This window comes from Peromyscus californicus, unplaced genomic scaffold (genome assembly GCF_007827085.1).
Source record: "Peromyscus californicus insignis strain IS unplaced genomic scaffold, ASM782708v3 Scaffold_7__1_contigs__length_154581171, whole genome shotgun sequence".
Lineage (NCBI taxonomy): Eukaryota > Metazoa > Chordata > Mammalia > Rodentia > Cricetidae > Peromyscus > Peromyscus californicus.
Window position 1 is genome coordinate 130,263,058 of NW_026294595.1, and position 24,418 is coordinate 130,287,475.

Below are 24,418 nucleotides of genomic sequence, written 5' to 3' on the forward strand. Positions count from 1 at the left end.
TATGGCATGCAGCTAGTCTGGGGCAGTCTAGAACCTTGTGATTAGAGTGTTCTGAAGAATGGCTGCTCCGCATGGCTTGCAGCTTCTTTGAAGTGAACTTCCTTGGGTTCCAACCCACAGCTGCTGACTCTAACAAGCATTGTACCCCATTTTGTACATGGTTCACTTGCACTTCAAAATTTAAGACAAGCTGTTCTGGACTCACACATCTAAACCATCTGGAAACTTTTTGTTGCTGTTGTTTATTTTTTATTTAATAGTGTTTCGTGTGCATTGGTGTTTTGTCTGTGAGAGGGTGTTGGATCCCCTGGAACTGTAGTTGTGAGCTGCCATGTGGGTGATAGGAATTGAACCCAGGTACTCTGGAAGAGCAGTCAATGCTCTTAACTGCTGAGCCGTCTCTCCAGCTCCTTGGGAACTTTTACAGCTATGGCTGTCCACCCACACCAGTTAAGCCAGAACCTTTGGGTGATAGGTTCCTGCCATTGACATTTCTAGACACTATCCCAGGCAGTTAGCATATTTTCCAAGCTTCCCTGTTCATGTCGCCTGGGTGCTTGCTGAAGCACCAGCTGGCTCCTGCTGGATCAAAGCCTTCAAAGGGCCTCGGGGATGAGATTTAAAGTGTCTCCCGGGTGTACAACATGAGGGGCTCCAGTAGATGGTCCTAAACCCATGCACGTACAGATAGCAACAAGCAAACTCAGGGGAGCAAGAGACAAGAAAACACAGGGCAGATGAAGTCTGAAGGGAAAAGTGGGGATGGGGGAATTGTAGGAGAGAGAAACAGAGGTGGATTTTTTTTATTTAATTTTATTTTTTCTATTATCAGCTTGATACAGTACAAATCCTTATCCTAATAGTGAAATGTTTCATTGAGGCTTGCCCAGTAATTGAGTAAAACCAAAACTTATTATAAGCCACAGTCATCCTAGGATCCCCCCTGCTATGTAGCCTCCCTGGTTCTGTGGGTTGCAGTCCGATTGTTCTTTGCTTTATATCTAGTATCCACTTATGGGTGAGTACATAGGGAGGTGGATTTAAACAAAACACGATATGCATGCATGAAATTCTCAAACAATGAAAAAGGAGAATTTTAGAAAAGCATCTAATGGTCTAGAAACTAGCTCAGTGGGCAGAGTGCTTGCCTAAGATGCATAGAGCCCCGGGTTCAACCCCTAACATGAATACACTGATGGCAGAACATGCCAGCGGAGATTACAGGCTACAGGCATGTGCTACCATGCCCAGTTTCATTCACTTCAGAGAATCAAACCCAGGGCCTTGTGAACTCTGGGTAGGTGATTTAAAAACTGAGCTGTACCCCAGCCCTACTCTGTACATTTCTTCCCCTCCTCACTGCATGCCAAGCATCAGAAACAACTGGGCATTGTCACTTCCCAGAAGAAATCCACACCCAGCCAGGTGACAGACGGTCAGTGCTGTAAGCACCCAGGGCAGATGGAATGAGCTAAGCCCGGGGAAGGTTAGGGACCCTCTCCCAGGAGGTGGTGCTTGCACAGTCGGGAGTTAATCACAAAATGAGTTTAAAAGCACATCATTTATCAAGAAAAAAATGAGGTATGATGAATGCTGTGAGTATGTATACAGGTGTTCATTACACCATCTTTTTAACTTTTCTACACGCTTGAAATTTCCATAATAAAGTTGGAGGGCTGGGGATTGACACAGATACAACATGGATGAACCTGGAGACATGCTTCTAGGTGAAATAAGCCAGTAACTGTAAGATTCTCCTCACACGAGTTCCCAGTCAATTCATAGAGACAGAAAGAAAAAAGTGCTTGCCAGGGACTGGGAGGAGGAGGAGGGATGGAGAGCTGGCATTCAACGGGCAGACTTTCCGTTTGAGACTGTGACTGCTCAACATGCACAGCTCTGTGCATAAAGCACTCTGCAGAAAAGCATGTAGGTGCAACTCCTTTGCACAAAGGCGAGGAGCTGCTGTCTACGCACAGGTGACACCCGGAAGGAGATCCAGTGGACTATAGTGACTTCTCCTCTGGGGCTGGAGAAAAATGAGGCCTTTGTTGTATTTCAAGCAGGTTCGTACAGTTTTGTGAACTTTAAAAACGAGTAATATGCAGCTAGGTGTAGTGTGGTGCATGCCATTAATCCAGCACTTGGGGGCTTAAGAGATGGTTTAACATTTGTTGCTCTTGCAGAGGAACTGGATTCAATCCCCAGCTTCCACATGATGGCTCACAACCATCCTAACTCCGGTTCCAGAGGATTCACTGAAATCTGAATGACCTCCAGGCACCAGACACTCATGGGTCATACATACATGTAGGCAAAAAGTTCATACACATAAATGAATATGTGCTGCTTCAAAATGAAAAATAAAACAGTATACATTTTGTCCACAGATCATGTCATTTACGTATGAGTGTCTTCCATTCTCTGGGAAGAGCCGGGACTGTGGCAGTGTCTGATTCACCTCTGTACCCCCATCCAGCACTCAGTGAGCACTCAATGCTAACTTGTTAAATGTTTGACCACATTATATAATGCTCTCTTTCCCCAGCACTAGATGAAGGTGAAGAAATAAATACTAAGCAAAAATGGCAAGTAGAGAATATGGTCTTCAAAGCTTCCTTCACATAGTCTCCTCAAAGGCTGGAGAGATAGCTCAGCGGCTATAAGCACCTGCTGCTCTTACAGAGGTCATAAACAAGGTTCTGAGCATACAAGTCAATGAATCACAACTGCTTGAAACTTCAGCTCCAGGGGATCCAGCACCCCCTTCTGGCTTCTGCAGGTACACACGCGCACACACTCACACACACACACACATGCACACACATATGTAGGGGGAGCCTTGGCTGGGACTGGGTGTGGTTGTTAACCACTTTGATTCCCAGTACTCACATTGTGTGGTTCACAACTTAAAAGCCTTGAACTCCAGCTCTAGGGGACGGATGCCCTTTCCTGGCCTCCACAGGCACTAACATGCACCTTCATACACATGTGGTAGACACTCACACAGACACATACACATAAATAAAAAGAAATTCTTTAAAAAGCAAGGAGGAGGAGTGGAAGGGAGGAAGGTGGACCTTTGTTGGGGGAGACCACCGTGAATTAAGGCTTGGCAAATGATCTTACCTCATCATATCCCAAGATTGCCGCATAGAAATTGTTTGTCATGAGGGCCATGTTCTTCTTTAGGATATAGGAATTAACCTACAAAAACAAAAGTATGAAAGTAAGGAAAAGCATGGCGTCTCTTAGCTGTCACAGGCTGTTAAAACAAAGAGAAAGGAACTCAGTTTAAACTGCCAGTGCATTTCCAAGCCCCTGGCTGTGAGGATTTCCACAATGAAACTGCTGCTTCCTTCAGATTTTGATTCAAAACTACATTCATTTTAATGACTGGACCCTCCACTGCATGTTAGTTTTGTGTTAGTGCTGATCAACACAAAGCATCAGAAACAGTGATTACAGCAGCACACAGCCTAGCATAGGAAAAAAGGCATTGAAAAACTACTCACAGGTGTGGCAGCCCACTCCTGGAATCCCCAGCACGGGGTATGCGTGCATGCGTGCCTGCATGCATGTATGTGTGTATCAGAAGTTCAAGGCCATAACAAGGTCATGCAGCCTGGGCTATATGAGACCATGTTTCACAAACAACAAAAGGACCACTGAGATGGCTGGGCAGGCAAAGGTGCTTGCTGCCAAGCCTGACAACTGGAGTTCGATCCCCAGGATCCACATGACGGAAGGAGAAAAGCGACACCGCCAAGTTGTTCTCTGACCTCCACATGCCCACACACAAATAAGTAAACAGAATTTAAATTATCATTATTATCTTACTGTGTGTGTGTGTAAAATACCTGAACGAAGTTACCTAAGCCAGGAAGGACTTATTTTGGCTCATGGTTCTGAGAGGACACAGTCCACTGAGCAATGAAGATGTGGCTGCAGGCTAATGGTGGGGGAGTGAGGCTACTAGTTCACATCTTGGTGGATCAGAAAGCAGAAAGCTTGGGCCAGAGGTGAGGCCCTACTACTCCTCAAAGCCTGTCCCCTGAAATACACTTCCCTCCAGGTAGCCGCCACCTCCTAAAGGTTCCACAACCTTCCTAGCAGGTCCATCACTTAGAAACTAAGTGTCCAGACACATGAGCCTGCAGGGGGACAGTTTGCATTCAAATCATAACATATAATAAATCAAAAACTGAGCGACCTTTATCCTGGGGTTCACAACCGTCTCTGGAGGTCAGAAAAAGCAGAAGGATTTGGGTTTAGACTCAGAAAACCAGGATTCAAGTCCTAACTCTGGTATATATTTTGGATGTGGTCTTGAGCAAGCCAAGCTCTCTGAGGCTGTTTTGTCTTGCCCTGCACACAAGAGCTGTTTTCAAGAGCACAGAAGTCCGTTTGCATTCATTCATTAAGTTAACAACATACCCTGGAAGTCTTGGTAAATGGCAGCGAACTCTGCAAACACAAGCGACTGTGAGTAAGACCTGGTCTGTTTACACAAAACGAAAACTAAAAGCAGCTCCAGTGCTTTACCGTCGTGGACAATGCTCAACAGTGAAGAGAGAATTGTGGAGTTCGGGCTGGAAAATCTGAGATCGGTGGTGTCTGGGAGTGTAAGCCATGACCTTTCCGACCCACCTTCAAGCCAGGCCACGTTAGCCACTGCTCCTTTGTGCTCTCTGAGTTCTGGGTGTATTTCTCCCCCTAGGTACACAGTACGGTTGGAGCTGCTTGTATACCTGTCTTTCTCACCTAGTGAGACTCATCAGTCTGCGAGCTACTCAAGCTGGGTCACAGGAAGCAGCACTGAATCATTTTGGCACTCAAACACCTGGCCCAGGACAGGGGCTAAGACAGGCATGCTGATAATGAATCCTTGCAAGGTCACCATCCAGGGCTGAGGACTTTCCTAGTGTGCGAGGCCCTGGGTTCAGCACCCCAAACAAACAAACAAAAGCAAGGGCCACTCAGAGCGTGCTCTATCCAATGCCACACATTATTTTGTTTTTGCTGAAAAAGCACCTTCTGTGTTTCTGTGATCCCAGAACAAGACACTACTGTATTTCTCTCTACTGCTTCATCTAATGTGCCGTGGTGAAGGAGTCACAATAGGCCAGAGCTAAGAGTTCCTTCTGTCACTGGAGGATGAGGGGTCAAGCAGCCCACTCAATACACTTGGGTTCCTCCTTACTTGTGTACCAGTTGTTCTCCTAAACGTGCAAGATGACCAGAGCCAAAAAAGCGCCAGGGGCATCCAACACAAGGCCAGGCACCACTCCTAGGAAAACATTTACCAAACCTGCTCGGTTGGCAGAGTTAGCGTACATACTGCATCATGCCAACTAGCGTTGAAGCTGGAAGGGCCTTCAGGGATCACCTGGCCCAGTGACCCCAAGGGAATGAATGGTGAAACGAGGCTCAGACATGGAAAGGGACAGATGCAAGGTCACACACCAAGTTACCATCAGCACAGGATTAGAGTGGAGCCCCCAAATAGTATTCTGCAAAGCTTGGTTCTTGCTTTCCAGAGAGGCCCAAACAGGGACAGACACATCTTCTCTTGGAGAAGATGACTGGCTGCTGATTGCCAGGGGAGAGCGGAGTCAGGAACGGAGCTCAGTGTCAGCCAGGGTCTACTCCAGTGCCCCCCTGTGAGCTCCCCATCACTTCTACAGAGAGAAGGCAAGCTGCCACAGCTAGGAATGCCTTTCTGATATCACCACCCAGGCTAGATTAGATCATAAGGAGGTCCCTTTCTGGAAGACAGTGCAAGTTTGATCGCTGCAACACGGGATCCGCAGGCAGCAGATGAAGGAAGTGACAGCAACTTCCTGAGCTACTAGACTCACCCCGCTGGGCCCCTGATGCTGGAGCTGAACCCCTCTGCTGAACCCCCATTCTACTCTACTCGCTCACTTAAGCATCTGTCTGCTGGGGTGCAGGGTCCGCATCTCCCCAATGCTAGATCATCCTATATGGAGCATGTTGCTTATGAATACGCAGATTTCCCCAGCAGAAGATGGTGTTGGACTGTTTGCTCATTAAGATCTTATCCTGTCCATAATGCTTTGCTTTTTATAAAAACCCATATATACTGAGCCACCACATGGGAAAGGCTCCCTTTATATCAGTTACTCATATTTTCCCATTTATTTAAGCTATTAAAATTCATGCAGATATTTTATAAGCCATCAGGATTCGATGACTGCTATTACTGAATGTTTAATAATAAACTAAACAGAAGAAATCAGAGGGTTAAATGATGACTGCAATTCCTGTAATGACTTAATTAAATTTTTATTGAGTACATAAACTATGATGTCACTTCTAGCCAACCATGGCTCTGCGTTCGCAGCATGTCACAGGGTGGGAGCGCTCAATAGGAGGCTGGGCTAAATGAGCAGCAGGTCTCTGCTGCAGTGGGGGAGGGAGCAAGGCTCATGTAACACACTCAATAAATTATCCGTTCATTTTTAAACAAAGTCCATGAGTTATAATATATTTGCCATGCACTTTTTATGACATAATAAAAATGTTACCTTAAGGATTACTTAACACATACTACAAATGTTATAGCAGAGGCAGGCACAAGGGGCAAAGAAAACAAACATGAACAGGCCAGGGACGGGTCCTGGAGTTTACGTCCCGGGGGAATGGCACAGTATATTAAAAGGGGAATGCAAAAACCAGGGGGTGCAAGTGTGCAGGGTTACTAATCAGCCGATTAATGAATGAGACAGCCAAGAGGGAGCACGACAAGAAGGCCTCTCCCGAGGCACACGTTTAATTAATGGAGTAGTCCCGGGAGGGTGTGAGCTCTAAAGGGATGCCAGTTCATCTGAGGCCAACTCACTGCCCAGTCCTCTTCTCACCGCTGAGGCCCTTAAAGACGTTCATGCTTCACAGGAGCGGACTGTGGAGCGGAGACCGAAGGAGACCATGGTTTGGCCTCTGCGAGCACTGGAAGGGGCTTCAGGGGGTTCCTGGGTTGTTTTTCTGGCCTCGCTCCCTTTTGTCTCCCCAAGTTCATTTTAGGCTTTGTGAGTCAGCCTGCCACTTCCACGGCTGTGTGGTACTCTCTTGTTCTTAGCCACACTAACAAGAATCCTTCTTGTCTTTACTGATGGAAGGGATGCTGATTCTTCCTCATTGTCAAAGATCTAACCTCCAAAAGAGTTCTCCCCAATCTACAGGTACCATGAATGATTCAAAGCCAGGAACAGGACACATAATTAGCTATTATCACGTGCTAAGCGTGCTAACAACTTTATGCATATTAGCTCAATTAATCCTTCCTAATGAACTCTGAGAGGGTCCATTTTATCTCCATTTTTTAAATTCTGGTTTTGCTCATTCAGATCTCTACATTTAAAACCTAACTAGTTTGATGATGTAGGAAAAGCAAAGTACATGGTTGACAGTGAGAATGGCAAAACCAGCAGCCTTAATTTCTGAATGGTCACATAGCAGGCCTTTCCTTAGGGTTGTTAAAAAGCAAATCAGGCCGGGCGGTGGTGGCGCACGCCTTTAATCCCAGCACTCGGGAGGCAGAGCCAGGCGGATCTCTGTGAGTTCAAGGGCAGCCTGGTCTACAGAGTGAGTTCCAGGAAAGGCACAAAGCTACACAGAGAAACCCTGTCTCGAAAAACCAAAAAAAAAAAAAAAAAGCAAATCAGTAATCCCAGTACTTGGGAGGCAGACATATTACAAGTTCAAGGTCAGCTTTAGTCTACAAACGGAGTTTAAGGCCAGCCTGAGTTCTGCCTCAAAATCAAACAAGCAAATCTAAACAGTTGGCTGTCCTTGGAAATTACTATTACTTTTCCAGTTGACCAGGCATTCAGATACAACTGCTATGATCACCTTGAAAAGCAACTGATGAGATACAGTAAGTCTTAAGAAAATCAAATATTCTTATGGTCAGAGGCGCGCACGCGCGCGCACACACACACACGCACGCACGCGCGCGCACACACACACAAACACACACACGTGTGCGCGCACCTCACAAGCTTCGGATTGTATCTCGTTTTACAAGTTTCATGCATAATCCAAACAGAGGTGTCATCTGCCTGGAAGTCTCCGTTTTAATAACGGCACTGTAATACAGAGTTCAAAGGAAGTGACTGTGAAGGCTTCCATTTAAATCTGTGTTGATAATGATTGATGGGAGAGTAGGTCCACATATTCCATTTGGTTTGATAATGTCATGTTTAGGTCTTCTTTGTGCCTTTGAGTTAGAACTCTGTCCACTAGTGGCTCATGCAACCTAACTGATGCTATTACATGAAGAACAGCACAGACGTAAAGCGAAAGTTGTTCGTTTCTGTGCTTTGGAAATGGGTAAAATGGAAACAACTCAAAATTAGTGAAGCAGCTGTCACAAGAACAAGATAAGATTTGACAAGGTCAAGGCAGAGTCTTTTGCCAAGATAAACAAGTAATGGAGAGAGAGGTTTGAGAAAGCAGAAACCAGAGTCAAGGCAAATCTCTGGTCATAAAATAGGAAGCCAGAAATGTGGATGAGGCTGGTGGTGCAGGCCTGTAAGTCTGTGCTACAGAGTGAGTTCAAGGCCAGCCTGAGCAACTTTATTGTTTGTTTCCAAATAAAACACAGGCCGGGGCTGTAGCTCGGTAGGGCCCTGGGTGCGATACCCAGAACCACAAAAATGAAAAAAACAAACTCACATTTGATGGCTAATCTTCACTGTCACTCGCCTGGATTTATAATCACCTAGTGGCTTCTGGGTAAGTTGAACTAAGGAGAGAAGACCTTTCTTGAGTGAGAGAGAGAGAGAGAGAGTGTGTGTGTGTGTGTGTGTGTGTGTGTGTGTGTGTGTGTGTGTGTGTGTGTGTGTGTCTTGAATGAGTGTGTATGTCCTGAATGTGTGTGTGTCCAGGACCGACTGAAAAGGAGACAGCAGGCTGAGCATCACACTCCCCGTCTTTTTCCTGACTGCAGATGCCCAGACTGGTCATCTGGCTCCGGTGCACGCCTTCCTCACCTTCTTTACTAAGTTGCTTTTGTTAGGTATTATCACAGCAAAAATGAAAGCAACTAATACACTCCCAAGCCCAGAAATGTGACAAGATAACCATAATTAGACACACACACACACACACACACACACACACACACACACACACACACATATAAGAAAAACTATATACAAAGGTAAAAATGTATTAATAGAGGCCAGAGAGATGGCTCAGCGGTAAGAGCACAGGCGGTTCTTTTGGAGGACCTGGGTTTGATTCCCAGCTCATAACTGTTAACGCCAATCTCAGGGGATGCAACGCTTTCTTTTGTACTCCGTAGGCACCATGAGCACACAGATACACACACAGGCAAAATACCCAAACACATGAAATATTAAAATAATAATTATTATAAAAGAAAAAAGTTTTATTACAAGGTTACACTTTTAATGGTTTGTTTTGTTTTGTTTTTTTAGCTTTATCATACTTAAGAATTAATTTTATGGAAAAACCAAAGACATATCAGTGAAGGACAGATACAGTTACAAAAGTTAAAACTGACTACCGTCAGGGACACTCACTTATATGACCGACAGAACCATGCAGAAGTTATTTCACAGATTGGCAGGGATGCTGCCACCATCAAACAAGGACTCCAAGGACCAAGACTTATTTATTCTGGTCCTATTTGAGATGGTATTGTCTCCTGCCCTATGTTTCCCTAGGTCAAGGATCTACTTTGCTTTCAAAGTAAGTTGAAACACTGCTGAACCTAGAACCCTGGCCTCTTCAGAGACGGGAACATAGCCCAAGCTGATTTATCAAATTCTTGCTTCTAAGAACAAAAATAAAACTCTGCTACAGCTCGGTGACCCTAAAGTTGCATAAGCTCCTGTCACTAAGGTCCCTTGGCTACACAGAGTCTTTTCCTACTGTGGCTTGTTAGAACTCCCCTTTCCACGATGGAAGCCTCAGTTACCTTCCAGAGAATCTGCTTAAATGAGCCAAGGTTGGCACTCTTGTGGTGGTATTGTGTTCCCCAAAATATTGTGTACCTTAATAAACTTATCTGGGGTCAGAGAACAGACAAGCCACAAGATACTTAGGCTAGAAAATGTTAGCACACGCCTTTAATCCTAGCATTCCAGAGGTAGAAATCCCTCTGGATCTCTGTGAGTTCAAGGCCGCACTGGAAACAGCCAGGCATGGTGACTCACGCCTTTAATCCCAGGGAGTGGTGGTAGAAAGCAGAAAGGTTTATAAGGCATGAGGACCAGAAACTAGAGGCATTTGCCTGGTTAAGCATTTGACTGGTTAGGAGTTATTTGCCTGGTTAAGCATTTGGCTGGTTAAGCGTTCAGGATTTCGAGCAGCAGTTCAGCTAAGAGCCATTGGGATGAGGACACAGAAGCTTCCAGTCTGAGGAAACAGGACCAGCTGAGGAATTGGCAAGGTGAGATAGCTGTGGCTTGTTCTGTCTCTCTGACCATCCAGCATTTCACCCCAACAACTAGCCCTGGGTTTGATTTTATTAATAAGAACTTTTAAGACTCATGCTACACACTCTGTTACTCACAATCAATCTATGTACCATCATTCATCAGCTCATTAAAACCAGGTGACGCTGGGCGGTGGTGGCGCACGCCTTTAATCCCAGCACTCGGGAGGCAGAGCCAGGCGGATCTCTGTGAGTTCGAGGCCAGCCTGGACTACCAAGTGAGTTCCAGGAAAGGTGCAAAGCTACACAGAGAAACCCTGTCTCGAAAAACCAAAAAAAAAAAAAAAAAAAAAAAAAAACCAGGTGACTGGGCCGGGCGGTGATGGTGCATGCCTTTAATCCCAGCACTTGGGAGGCAGAGGCAGGTGGATCTCTTTGAGTTCGAGGCCCACCTGGTTTATATATTGAGTACCAGAACAGCCAAGGCTACACAGAGAAACCCTGTCTCAAAAAACAAAAAACAAACCAAACAAAAAGCCAGGTAAGAGAGCATTTGCTGAATGCTTATGAAGAACCAGAACCTATATTAAAAACTTTCAATGTGTTATCTCTTTATCATCAGAATAATCCCAAAGACAGTGTTCCTGTCCTCATTTTATAGAGGAGGCGTCCCTCTTGTTTCTGGGAAGCTTTTCAATTCTTCCACGCCTGCTTGCTGCTTTTCCTTCTCGTGGGTCTTATGTTTCCACCAGGAGCACTCACTGTGCTACTCAAGCATCTGTTTGTAGGCCAAGTCCAACACACTGTATTAGATGGTGTGCCCTTTGAAGGCACAGATGTGCTACCCGGCACAAGGCAGCTGAACCAGCCAGTGTTTTGTCCTAAACGTGACCTGAAGCAGTGGTTTCCATGCACCTTTCCACATTTCAAGAAAGCTCCCTGAGAACAAGAGTATAGCTGCTGCTGTTCTCAGGGTTTTGCGAACACAACTCCATTCCAGATGAGGAGACCTGGCTTCTGTCCTCATGCGGCCTGTGAAATCCCATACCCCTCTCAAACAGCATCTTCTCTGAGCAAGACTAAAGGGCATCTCCTCCATCACTAGCACTTGCTGGAGCTGCAGCAGGAGCTCCTAGAGACACCCGAGGTCAGAGCAGAGCTTCTGGCTGTGGAGAAGGACCCTCACAACTGTCAGCCTGGAATGCTGCAAGTGTGTTATCAGCCTTTCTCCTCCACCTGCCCTTCAACAGAGAGAGCCTCGAAACCGCGCAAGGCTTCCTAAGCAGTGTCCGTCCGTCCCTCCAGGTCTGAGAGAGGGCTCACGCCCTGCCAGCAAGCACCAGTGCAGAAACGTCTTGGGCAGGCTCTGGTGTTCTGCTGTGAAATACGAAATTTGGAAACTGAAAACAGTTTACTGGGGATCACTATTCTCTAGGAATCAGGGTAGAACCAACAAGCAAAACAACGTCCTGAAGTACAAGCAACAGATAATCCCATTCGCTCCTATAAGGATGGCTAGAATTCAAAATACAAAGAGAAGAAAGTAAGGGGAGACCCTCACAAGAGAATGCGAATTGGTGCAACCACTGTGGAGAAGTTGATAGTTTCTCTAAAGATTGAATATTGTAGTATGACCCAGCAAGTATATCTACAGGCATGCAAGCATGGAGCGTGTAAAATATGGCAATGGTGTGGGGGGCATTGGAGAAGATGTGTCATTCATCATGCTGCATTTCAGAGTGTGCACGGGTCTGTTCAGACAGAAAGGGTGGTATGTGCAAAGCTAGAGAGTAAAACTAGTACAGTCTTTTCAGAGCAAAGTAGACCAGGTTGGCCTCAGACTCAGTGGTCCTCCTAGCTGCCTTTTGAGGGCTGGGCTTTGTATTGTTGTTTGTTTGTTTTGAGACAGAATTTTTCTGTGTAGCCCTAGCTATCCTGGAACTCACTCTGTAGACCAGGCTGGTCTCCAACTCGCAGAGATCCACCTGCCTCTGCCTCCTAGTGATGGGATTAAAGTTATGTGCCACCACCGCCCAGTGAGGGCTGGGGTTTTAAAGGCATGTGGTACCACGTCCAGCTTCAGAGCAAAGTTTGTAACAAAACAACTATACTGGGGGGTTGACAGGATGGCTCAGAGGGTCAAAGCACTTGCCATCGATTCCGATGACCTGTGTTCAACCTGAGACCTACATAGTAGGAGAGAACCGACTCTCACAAGCTGTCATCTGACTTTCGTATGTGCCAGGATGCGTGCGTGCGTGTGTGTGTGTGTGTGTGTGTGTGTGTGTGTGTGTGTGTGTGTGTGTGTGAAAGCCAAACCTCAGAGTGGGCAGAAGCAGAAAGGTGAACATTCTGTATTGTCTGTAAACGGCCCCGAATGCCACACGAAGATAGGAAGCTACATAATCACTTTTCTTTTCTAGCAGTAAGGATGATAGAGTTGGGCAGAGGACCAAAGACAGAAATCACAGAGAAGGTTGTGCAATAGTCCAGGTGAGAGTGATAAGGAACTCAGTCGATGGCAGCTGAAACAGGAAGACAAAGGGATGCAGGGAAGAAAACTGGAAAGCTGGGTGTAATGGCACATGCCTATAATCTGAGCACTTGGGAGGCAGAGATAGGAGTATCCAAAATTCGAAGTCAGCCTCTGCTGCACGTGACTCTGCCTCGAAGGGGGAGGGTCTATGCTGTGTGGTGCAGGATCAACGGGATCAGGTTATTGATCAATGAAGGAGAAAGGGTGAGGCCAGAACCTGCACGTAACCAGACCTCCTGAAGAAAAGCAAAGAGCGGAGAAAGATGAAAGGCAATGACCAAACACAGTCACACACTGGTGCCTTTCCAACCCTGGCAGCAGCAAGTGTAGACAACTAGCCTTGCAGGGTTCTAGCAATCACTGTGCCCTTAATGTCTTCTATGCTGTGGTAATGGAAAATCTTACTTGGATAAGATGTAATGTGAGCAAGATGTATATTTAGCTGGAGCCCAGCAGGCGTCTCCAGGGGAGTAGGGGTACAGCACAGGAGAGCCTGAGGGGCCTGAGCTTCCTACTCAGCCATTTGTCCACTGCAGGTCCACAGACGCCATTCCTCTGGTCCTCTATCTTCAGCCTGTGGCCACGAGACCTGATAACCGTCAGTGAGAAGATGCTGACACACGTGGGTTTCTAGAGACATTCACAGACTCCTAATTGTACCCTGGACCTCACGACTACAGTTATGAGCACAGAAAGCTATAGGCACAGCTTTGTTTTCTTAATGATTAAACATGGACAGGCACGGTACAGTGGAAAAGTATAAGATGCCTGCTCCCTATTGCAATTAGCCACTTCAAATACACAAATGTGATCCAATAGGTAAAAACAGACAATCAACAATTCAGTGAACTCCTGACTAAGAAAGCCAAGGTAATGGATGGTGGGGCCAAAACAACGTAGGGGACCTGAGGACTCTGCTGAGATCACTGGCCCAGTTCTTGTCCCCTGTCCTGCTCAGCAGTCCTCCAACAGATCCATGACTCGGCACAGCAATGCTTGTTTAGAGGCGCCACCATCCAGCTCCCTGTCATACTAAGAGGATCCTAGCTACATCATCCAACAGCCCTGCCTTTCTCTTCAGGTAGTGAAGTGGGGATGTCCCCAGTGAACAGTTACACAATTTAACTGGTGACTCCACCTGGGCCCAGACTAAAGTCTACAGACTAAACAGTAAAGCAGACATTTCCAGTGGCCACAGGATGTTCCTCTTTTACCACTGTGTCCTTACTGCTTACCGTTCAGAGTTCAAATTTTCCAAGTGACCAACCCAATGGTAATCTGAGAAAGAGGTCGTTCCCCAATGCAGAAAGAAGGAAACAAAGACTCAGACAGCTCAAGTGACTTGTCCACTTCTCAGAGCCCAACTTGCTTGTGCGTGACAAGGTCTTGCTGTGCTATTCCAGAACTCTAGGCTCAGGTGATGCTCTTGCCTGAGCCTCTTCTATTTTGGCACAATGTTCCTTTAAGGCTTAGAGAGACCTGCCATCCAGCTGATGGCTTACAGAAGTACCCTGGAGAAGGCTGAACGGGACTAAGTGTGCAATAAGATCACTCCCACCCAAAGTGATTAAGGAACAAGCTTTGGATATCCTGAAAATGGAGCTAGTGCCTGGTCTTGTGACCTCTGCGAGTGGCAGTCTCTAATGAGTATTGCTGTTGTATTTTTAAAAAATTATCTCTTTGTTTTTACTGTAGGAATGTTTTGCCTGCATGTATGTCTACTGGCCATGTGTGTGCCTGGTTCCTGTGGAGGTCAGAAGAAGGCCTCAGATCCCCCGGACAGGAGTTACAGTGAGCCACTGTATGGGTGCTGGGAATCGAACCCAGGTCCTCTACAAGAGCAGCCAATGCTCTTAACCTCTGAGCTATCTCTCCAGCTCCTTTTTTTTATTGCTTTTTAATAAGCAAAATGTTCTTTAAATGGCATTTTATCCAAAGGAAAGAGAATACCTTGGAAAGAATGCATGTCTCGTAAGGAAATCTCTTTGGTGGTCTTTATTTAAGACAACTAAGAAACCGCCTGCTATCTAAGCAAAGTCTCAGCAGCCCATTTCCCCACCTTGTCAGCCTGGAAACAAAAGTCACTGCAGGCCTCAGTTTTTCATCAATACTATGCCTAGCTGCCTTTTCTCATATCACAATAGTTCTCATATTAACATGTGAGGGGAAAATGTTTAGCAATAAATAATGAAATACCATCTATTTCCCAGTGCTGCTTCAAGGGCCTCCTATGTGACAGATACTTCACTTGGCTCTCACAATGCTATGGTTTAGCACCAGGGGCTGGGAACCACTGTCATCTCTTTTTATAGGTGGGAAACTGAAGCACAGAGATTATGCACCTTGGCCACATGGCTAGGGGCAGCATGCGAACACATGAAGTCTGGCTTGTGCCACACATACCACTCTCCAGCACTCTGAGATATGCCTCAGAAGGGAAGGTTCAAACTTAACCTATGCGCTCACCTGGAGGGACGGTTTGCATTCTCATCCCACCCTTCACACGGCCCATCCTCCCTTCTATCACACTCCTATCTACACACTAGGGCAGCTTCTCCAGGAAGTTTGCCGCAAAAGCAAAACCGAACGGCAGGTGAGTGCTCTCTCTCTTGTTTATCTATTTAGTTTGGAACTGAACCCGGGAAGAGAGCCATTTACCTTCCTAGCATTCAACAGCCTGTAAGCCCTGTAAGGTCGCTTTTCCCTGAAACACTCTTAGCTAACAGTATTTATGGGTTAGCATGTGGTAAGGAATGAACAAAGGTGCTCCTTCAATAATGAATGAAACTCTTTTCTTCTTTTTTCTTTTGGTCTTTTTGAGATAGGGTCTCATATAGCACAGGCTGTTCTGGAATTCAACAGCAGTGGAGAATGACTTGAATTACGGATCCTCTTGCCTCCATCTCGAAAGTGATGGGTTATAGGCATCTGTCACCGTGCCCAGCTGTGTGGGAGAAAGGCCACACAAGTCAACAATGACGCAGGCTAGGAGGGGAGCGACAAGAGTGAGCACCGACTACTACAGAGGGCAATGGCAGGCGCCTTCCCTAATTGCTCTCCACCTTTTTTGTTTGGCTTTGTGTTTTTAAGACAGGGCTTACTGGCTTGGCGACACTGGCTGGCCAGCAAACCTCAGGGACCCTTTCTCTTCCTTCCTAGTGTTAGGATCGGAGACTTCCCGACGTCCCCGGCTTTTTACGTAGCTGCAGGAATTTAAACCGGGGTCCTCACACCTGTGTGGCATGCACTTCAGTGACTGGACCATCTTCCCAGCCCGGGTGAACTCTTCATGGTGGTGTAGGCCTTCTGGAACAGAGCGGGAAGGAGTGTAGGAAGCCAAGGCCTCCACAAGCACCACAGGCCCCTACATGTACCAAGCTGGATGAGACAGGGCAAGGCCAGCTCTCCTTTCTCTAGAGGCTTCCTTTGGCAAGCGAGTCGCTTTGGGACTAAAGCACCACAGACAATAAACAGCTCCAGTTTCTAAAAGAGAAAGCTGTGCATATCTACCCAGGATGCCAAAGACAATGGCTTATCTGAAACCCAAAGAATCTTAGCAAAGGGCACGGGACTGGGTTGAAAAAGGGGAGTGGGGGCATACAGAAAGGTACTGACTACTGGGGGGGGGTCATCTTTTATCCCCTACCTCAGCCACTCACAAGGCCATGGCCTAGAAAAGGAATGACAGATAGTTTACACCTTTTATTATTCTGATAGAAATGTCTCTCCTGGGAGCAGGCAGAAGTCAAAAGTCCAACACCAAAACTATATATCTTTATAAGTCATGAGCAAAAAAGCCTTACAGCAGACAGTTACTTAAAAAAAAAAAAAAAAAAAAAAAAGCCACAGTGACCAGCCGGGTAGGTGTTAGAAAACTCACTCCAAATGATTGATTCACCAAGAACCACAAAGGGCTTTCCCAAGAACAGCAATAACACCATTAATTTCCCTAGGACCCTCCCTTTCAAAGGGCTCCAAACACCACACATTTCATATTAAATTGCCCTCAAAGACTCCAAAATAAGGGGTTACTATTTCCCTCAGTACAGATGAAGAAACTAAAGCATTCGTGCCCACCATGCTGTGCCTAGGCTGCACTAAGGGGGTGAGTCTGCTTGTGCCCGATCCAGACTTCCAATACCACCTCCATTCCCCACAAAGATGAAAAACAGGATCTCTATCCTCCAGAACCCCAGAGTCCAGCAGTGCCCGGCAGATGCACACATAGTGCCCTGATGTTTATGTGAGACGCTATTGAAAAGGCCCATATGCAGAGCTCCCATTTACCAGTGCCTAATATGTTTCAAGCACTGAGCACTGTACTAAGTTCTACTGTTTAAGTCACCCAACAATGTGTGACTAACAGAAGAAGGAATGAAGGCAAGAAGTGGCCACCTGGGCAGAGGCATGATTAGAACCCAGATCTACTTGGCTATGGAAGTTCTGGAGCTGCAAGGTGACTGTTGGAAAACTGGAAACTGGCCTCTGGGCTTTTCAGCACCGAATGCCTACGACAGAGACAGACAGCAGGCACACACAGGGAGCTGCGCTGCATTTGAGAGAGGCCTGTTGCCCAGGCCCAGAGTTGCATACATTAGTAGGGACTTTCCATCACGGGGACAGCTCCTGTGTCTTTCAAAAAGGAACAATAGAGCACTCTCTGGGCAAAGAAGAGTTGAGAAGTCCTGAGCTCTTCTTGTTCTTCTGTGGGCACTGGAAATGTAATAGCACCAAGGTCTTCAACCAAGGTGGTCCACTGTCAACCAGCCCTGTGGCCTTTGCTCAGAGCCAGAGTCCCGCTGGGGAAGGGCCCTTTGTGGCGATCCCTGAAGAAGGGCACAGCGTGGCGACAGCGCCCAACAGCTGTAAGGTCCACTATGCCAAAGCTCTATTCTGGAAGAAAGAAAATGCCAGACTTGGAGGAAAGAGAGCAGCAGGCCACAGTCCCAAGCCAGAAGGACTGCTGAAAACCATGGCCAGTCATGAGGACTGCCTGAGTCCTAATAAGAGGGAGACAGATGGAGGAAGGTTTTAAAATCTTAATCTCAACCTAACAAAATAGGAACAAAAACCTTTGGTGGAACCAGCTCGGACTGGTTGTTATGTAATCTTGGGATCAGTTCACGTAGCCATCAACATACTCTATGATTCATTCATTTGCTCTATTATTATTATTTATGTTGTACCCACTTCCAAAAGAGGTTCAGCTTAACTTAAAAAGTATATATGATGGCGAAAAGGGCAGAGGCTCTGAAACGGTCAGATCTGGCCTGTGACTCTCGTGGCCACAGGCACATGCTTTGCTCTTCCTCCTGGGTTCACCTCAGCTGTAAATCATGGGTGGACTCAAGGCTATCCAAGCTCATCTGTCGGACAAGTGGGACGACAGTGACTGCAAACTGCCCGGCCAACACTCTGGCTCCCCCACAGTACCCATCTAACCCAAACAGAAGCCAATGGGGCAAAGAATGCAGTGTGCAAGAGAGAGGACCAGTGGCTGGTCCTATGGAGCATCTAAGGAAGGGAAGCTTTATACTTCTGGGAGTCACAGCAAAAGGCAAGTGGGATTATCCCACCGTTCTCTGGTTAATGAGGGAAACCTGTAAACTCATCAGGACAGAGAAAGTGCTGAGGTGCTGTACCCTCGAGTAAATGCAAATGCGCATGCATATTTACACACACACACACACACACACACACACACACACACACACACACACACACACGAACACCATTTCTCGCCGCAGGAAGAGGGTGAAGGGCCCTCCAGAGCCCTGCTGCCCCTCTGACACCACACAGCTGTTGCCTCCAGTGAAGCACTGCAAGAGTTAAAACATTTTTGTGCCAATATTTTAAGAGTGCAGAAGGTTCCAAATTACATGTAAAATAAACAATGCCAGACTGTGAAAACTCTTGGCTGCGACGTTCTCTGATGTTAACAAGAGTTTCTTTATTACTGTAACCTTTCAGAAGTGAATAAAAATTATTTCTCTGCCCTAGTTTTGCCCTCCAGTAAAAGCGAAGAGAACAGCAACCATGGAAAGAGCTGTACAATGACCCTCCTGAAGGCTGGGGGCTGGGAAGGGGCAGCTGAAAACAAAGCTTTCCATATATATTTCTTTTCCAAAGTGAAAAAAAAAAGCTGTTTTGTTTTGTGTTGTTTTGTTTTGAGAGTGTGTATGCATGTGCGGAGGTCAGAGGACAAGTTGGCAGGAGTCGGTTCTCTCCTTCCACCATGTGGGTTCCGGGGGTGGACTAGAACTCAGGTCCTTAAGTCTGGTGGCAAGTGTCTTTACCCACTGAACCATTTCACCATATATATTTCTAATATATATTTCTAATCAGTTGTTAAACATTTAATTTGGGCTGTGGTGATCAGATTGTACAATGTCACATTGCTGACATTTTGAATGTAACTAAAACACTTAGAGACACAATAGAGAATTTGAGGATGCCCAAACCAAGCTAATACTACGAAGAAAATTAAGATCTAACCAGGACTCCTCAAATATTCAGTAAATCTCCTTACTCAGAAACTGAGTCTGAAGTGCTCTAAAAATAAAGCAGAGGCCAGATGTGGTGGTGCACATCTTTAATCCCAGTACTGGGGAGCAGAGGTGGCAGACTGCTCTAAGTTTGAGGCCAGCCTGGTAGGTCAGCCAGGGCTACAGAAAGAGACCTTTTCTCAAGACAAACAACAAAACCCAAAACAAGGAAGAGGGTTTGTGTGTGGCCAGTACTCAGGACAAGATATAGTAGACCCTCAGGTCAAGGTATCTGTAAATATCAGACACACAGAAGGATCAAAATAGAGGCAGATAAAGAGAACCTGCTTTCACCACCACAGAAAAAGGAATAAGGCCAGTAAATGAAGTTAAACACTGCCCTCTCACGTCACTCTGTAACATTCAATTATCCAGAAAGCCATCCCAAATGCCATCTAACCTGAGCGCTTCGCTTCTCGCATTCTCAGCAATTTAAACATTGTAATTTCTCAGTATTATAATTACATTTATGCTTGTCTTCTGCTAGACTAGGAAGTCTTAGTCATCCTTGTAGCTCTGGTGCTTAACATAGTATCCGGAAGCTAGCAGGCCCCAATAAAATGGATAGGTAAAATTTTGTACTTGATGAACTGCAATTTAAAAAACCAAAAAGCAGAACATGAGCTCTTGAACATAGCATGAGGCAAGCTTTCTAGTCTTCCCAGATGTGGAAGGCTGAGTCTGGAAAAGAAGGTAGAGATTATAACTCACCTCTCAGGGTCTCGAGGGGACGTGACTTAGTCAAGCTGCAGGCTGGCTAGAACTCCTTCCCTTACACCACACCCACACCACCCTTCATTAGCCTGAAATGGTAATATACATGCTCAACTGCACATTGTGAGAATGCAATTTCATTATAAACAAATAGGGGCTGCAGTGAGGGCTCAAAGACTAAGTGTGTGTATTGCTCTTGAAGAGGACCCAAGTTTGATTCCCAGCACCCACGTCTAGCCGCTCACAACCAGGAGGCTCTGACACCCGCTTCTGGCCTCTTTTGGCACTGCACTCAAATGCACATACACATAGACACATAATTAAAACTAAAAGATAGCCTGGCAGTGGTGGCACACGCCTTTAATCCCAGCACTCGGGAGGCAGAGCCAGGCGGATCTTTGTGAGTTCGAGGCCAGCATGGTCTACAGAGCAAGATCCAGGAAAGGCGCAAAGCTACACAGAGAAACCCTGCCTCTAAAAACCAAAATATATATATATATATATATATATATATATATATATATATATATATATATATATATAAAACAAACTATGGATATCAGGCTAGGAATTAGGATCACTTGATATAACAATATTGGGTCTCTCCTAAAGCTATCAGATGGTTACCACTGGACCCAGTGAATCCCAAGAAAATAGAAACATGTTCAGACAAAACCTTAGCCCAAATGTCCACTAAGAAAAAAAGCAAAGCATGCTACAACACAAATGGACCTTGAAAAGACACTCAGTGAAGAGAGCCAGACGTCAAAGGCTGCAAATTACATTACATTCTGCTGAGAGTCTGCTGAGGCGAAAAGCTCAGAATGGGGAAACCGAAGAGAGGGAAGAGGGGTGGGGAACGGAGAGAGGAGTGATGTTATGAGCACAGGGTTTCTTTCTGAGGTGATGGGAATGTTCTGGAATGAGACAGTGGTGCAGGTACGTAACACTGTGAAGTTACGTAAAACCACTACTTACTCATTGTGCTTGTGAGCAGGCGAGCATGTGCCACAGTTATACGTAGCTCGCAGAGGTCAGAAGGTGACTTATGGGAATCAGTTCTCTTCCTCTCCCACTCACGCCCCTGGGATCAAACCTCAGGTCATCAGGCTTAGGGGCCGAGCCATCTCAGCAGCCAAAAAACCACATTCAGAATGTTGAAGGCTGGAAGGATTATGCATCAATTTTTTGTTTAATGAAACAACGGAATTCCTCCTGTGAGGAGCTAACCATCTAGTGGGAGGAGCCAGGAGCAGTGAACTAAGGTAGGTAAGGACCAGCTGCTTCAGTGCCGTGTGACATGAGTTCCGGAAGTCAGAGGAAGAAGTAGATGACAGTGGTCATCTTGATGCCAATCCGAGAGCTGTAGCTTTCATCATGGCCTTGTCAGGCCACGCAGAGCAGTGACCAGGGCAGGGCCAAGCTGGGGTGGGGGAGCTCATGCTTATAACCATGGCACGTAGGAGGCTGAGTGAGACCTTGGAGAGTAAGTATGGTAAGTTTTGGGGTTTCCATGCAGATCGGTTAAGTTACCTAAATGAATAACAGTCTTCCAGAAGATCCCTGCGACCTCACTTCTGGAACCCTGTGAATGTTACTTTACACAGAAAAAAAATGGATAAATCTGTTTTTAAGACTTTTAAGATGTGGAACTCAGTTGAAATATCTGGGGGGGGGGGGGGCTATTCCACACATCCTTACAAGACAGAAGCTGAGAGAGATTTGAACCAGAGAGGAGAGGAGACCAGAGGCAGAGACCGGAGATGCAGCCACAAGTCAAGGGATGTTGGCAGCCATCAGAGTCGAGAAGGGGAAGAAAACAGATTCTCCCCAGAACCACCAGAAAGGAGCATAGGTCTAGCGACATTCTGATCTCAGTCCAGAGAAATAGATTTTTTTTCCTTCTAGGTCCTAGAGTCTAGGAATATGAGAGAATAAATTTGTTGTTGCAGGCCACCAAGTTTGTGGTAATGAATGCTCTAGCCGCTACCGGAAACCAATAGAAGGTTCTCTCCGGTCTTTGGTTCCCTCAATTGTAGCACGAGGGTGGAGTGCTCTCCTGCAGATAGACAGTTTTAAGAGGGTAAAAGCCAAGCAGTTCTCATAAAGTGCCTGGTGAAGAGACAGCACTCAGTGGATGTGGCTGTCACCATCTCACACGTTCTCAACCATCACGGGGTGTAGCAGTGTACGTCCATACCTTACACCCCTGAGCAAGAAGAGCTCTAAGAACTGACGACAGACAGCCTGGGCTCCCCAGTCGGTTTCTGATTTAGACTCATCTCTCTGGCTCTCCGTTAGGTAAAAGACAGGGTCAGACTAGGGATAGTGGTTCTGAAACAGAAGGGCTTGTTTTAAAATTAAAAAACCCTGTTGGGCCCTGTATTAGCTACTTTATTACTGTGATAAAACAGTGGCCATTATGGAAGCATTTGGGCTTATGGTTCCAGAGGGTGAAAGTCCATGACGATGGGGCAGAGGCAGCAGGCTGCAGGCAGCAGGCATGGCGGCTGGAGTGACAAGCGGAGGGCTCACAACCTGAACATCCTGAACTACGAAGAGGACACAGAGGGAGCAAAGCTGGAATGGCAGGTGGCTTTGAAGCCTCAGAACTGCCCATAGCTACATACTGCCTCCAGCAAGGCTACATCTAAACCTATCCAAACAGTGCCACCAACCAGGGACCAAGTTTTCAAACGTCTGAGTCCACAGGGGACAGTCTCGTTCACATACCATAGGACCTACTCCCAGAGTTCCTCATTCAGCTGATTCTTAAAAAAATTCCCAAGTGATGTTGAGGCTTCAGGTATAGTAACGAAACTCTGAGACTCTTCGGGAAGTTAGTTCAAGATTCCTTTTCAGGCGAAAGTCTAAGATTCCGGCAACAACTGATGTGTATAGCACCCCAGCAATAAACCAGTGTTGCACACGCTGGAACAGTCTTGGGACGAACTTCTTACCCTAACTGGAAAGGTCTGAAGGAATGACTACGAGGTACACGGTACAGACGAGTTTCTAACTTTTCAACTATGCAGAACAAGAAGTCTGAAACACAGTAGGAACAGGAAGACATGGTCCCCTTATCCAGCAAGCTGGCCCCATTTTAATTTATCTTAATCCCACCTTTCTGCTTCTCCATCAGACCCCTCCCCGTCATGCCCTCCTCTAGAAACACATCTAGGTGTCTCTTGAATTCATTTATTGGCTTTGCCAGGAGCAGCATAATACTGCCTTTGTTAGTCTCCTGGCCCAGCCTCTCCAACCGTGTTCAGCTCCCTGTTCTGCTCCTCTTAAAAAAACATAGCTGAGGAGGAGTCTCTGCAAAATAGTTGTAAGATCAACCGAGGCAAATTCACAAGACGTAGACACATTGGACTCTAAATGCTGGGGAAGGACAGAGTCACATCATCACTGGCATCATTTGCACCTGCTTTTTCTCCCTCTAGTCTCTATTAGTTCTGCCTACGAAACCTCTGCCGCACTGGATTAGAAATTCCAAACGAAAAGGGACTTCAGGCTTGAGTCTTTCCAAGAAGCAGATATTTCCAGATTCAAGGAAAGCCACCCACACCCCAACCCCTTGGTCTCTGGTAACAAGACAGATGAGGAGGTGGAATTTGGGGACTGGTATCAGGGAATACTGGGAATAGGAATGTCATAGCTATGGTCCTCATGCTTCCATGTGCTAGCTGGATGATCTGGGGCAAAGCCACTGAACATTGATGAACCTCAATATCCTCACCAAGAAATGGGAAGGAACTGATCCAGATCTGTGGTATTTAAGCAGCAATCTACACAGTCTTCGTGGATTCAAAAATCAGAGTTAAAGACTCTCCCAGACTCTCGCTCTCCACTCAATAGTCTGAGGCCCATTTTCCCTGTAAAGTAGATTCAGAGTATAACCACAGAAGCCATGAGGCAGGGTAAGAGGATAATGAACCTTTTGTTTGGTGACGCTGGTGTAAGGACAAGAGTCACAGAACAAATGCAGGTATGATCAGACATGACTGTTAACAGATGATAACACACGACACCAGGGACCCTAGGGACACCTAACGTGAGTTACCTGCATAAACCAACTGGGACACACCGCAGAACGTTCTAGCTTATACATTTGTACAGGGGGCACTAGGGAGATGGCTTAGCAGGTTAAGACCACTGGCTGCTCTCACAGAGGACCTGGGTTCAATTCCC

At 46.2% G+C, this 24,418-nt stretch overlaps 1 protein-coding gene across 2 annotated transcripts in view; it reads right to left on the reverse strand.

Annotated features, from left to right (window-relative positions):
• Window positions 1–24,418, reverse strand: part of LOC128100791 (ubiquinol-cytochrome-c reductase complex assembly factor 1) — a 95,096-nt gene that overhangs the window by 9,185 nt on the left and 61,493 nt on the right. For both annotated transcript variants that reach the window (XM_052723423.1, XM_052723424.1), the window contains one exon: window positions 3,130–3,207. In XM_052723423.1, the coding sequence (XP_052579383.1) occupies window positions 3,130–3,207 (78 nt within the window). The remainder of the gene's footprint in view (window positions 1–3,129; window positions 3,208–24,418) is intronic.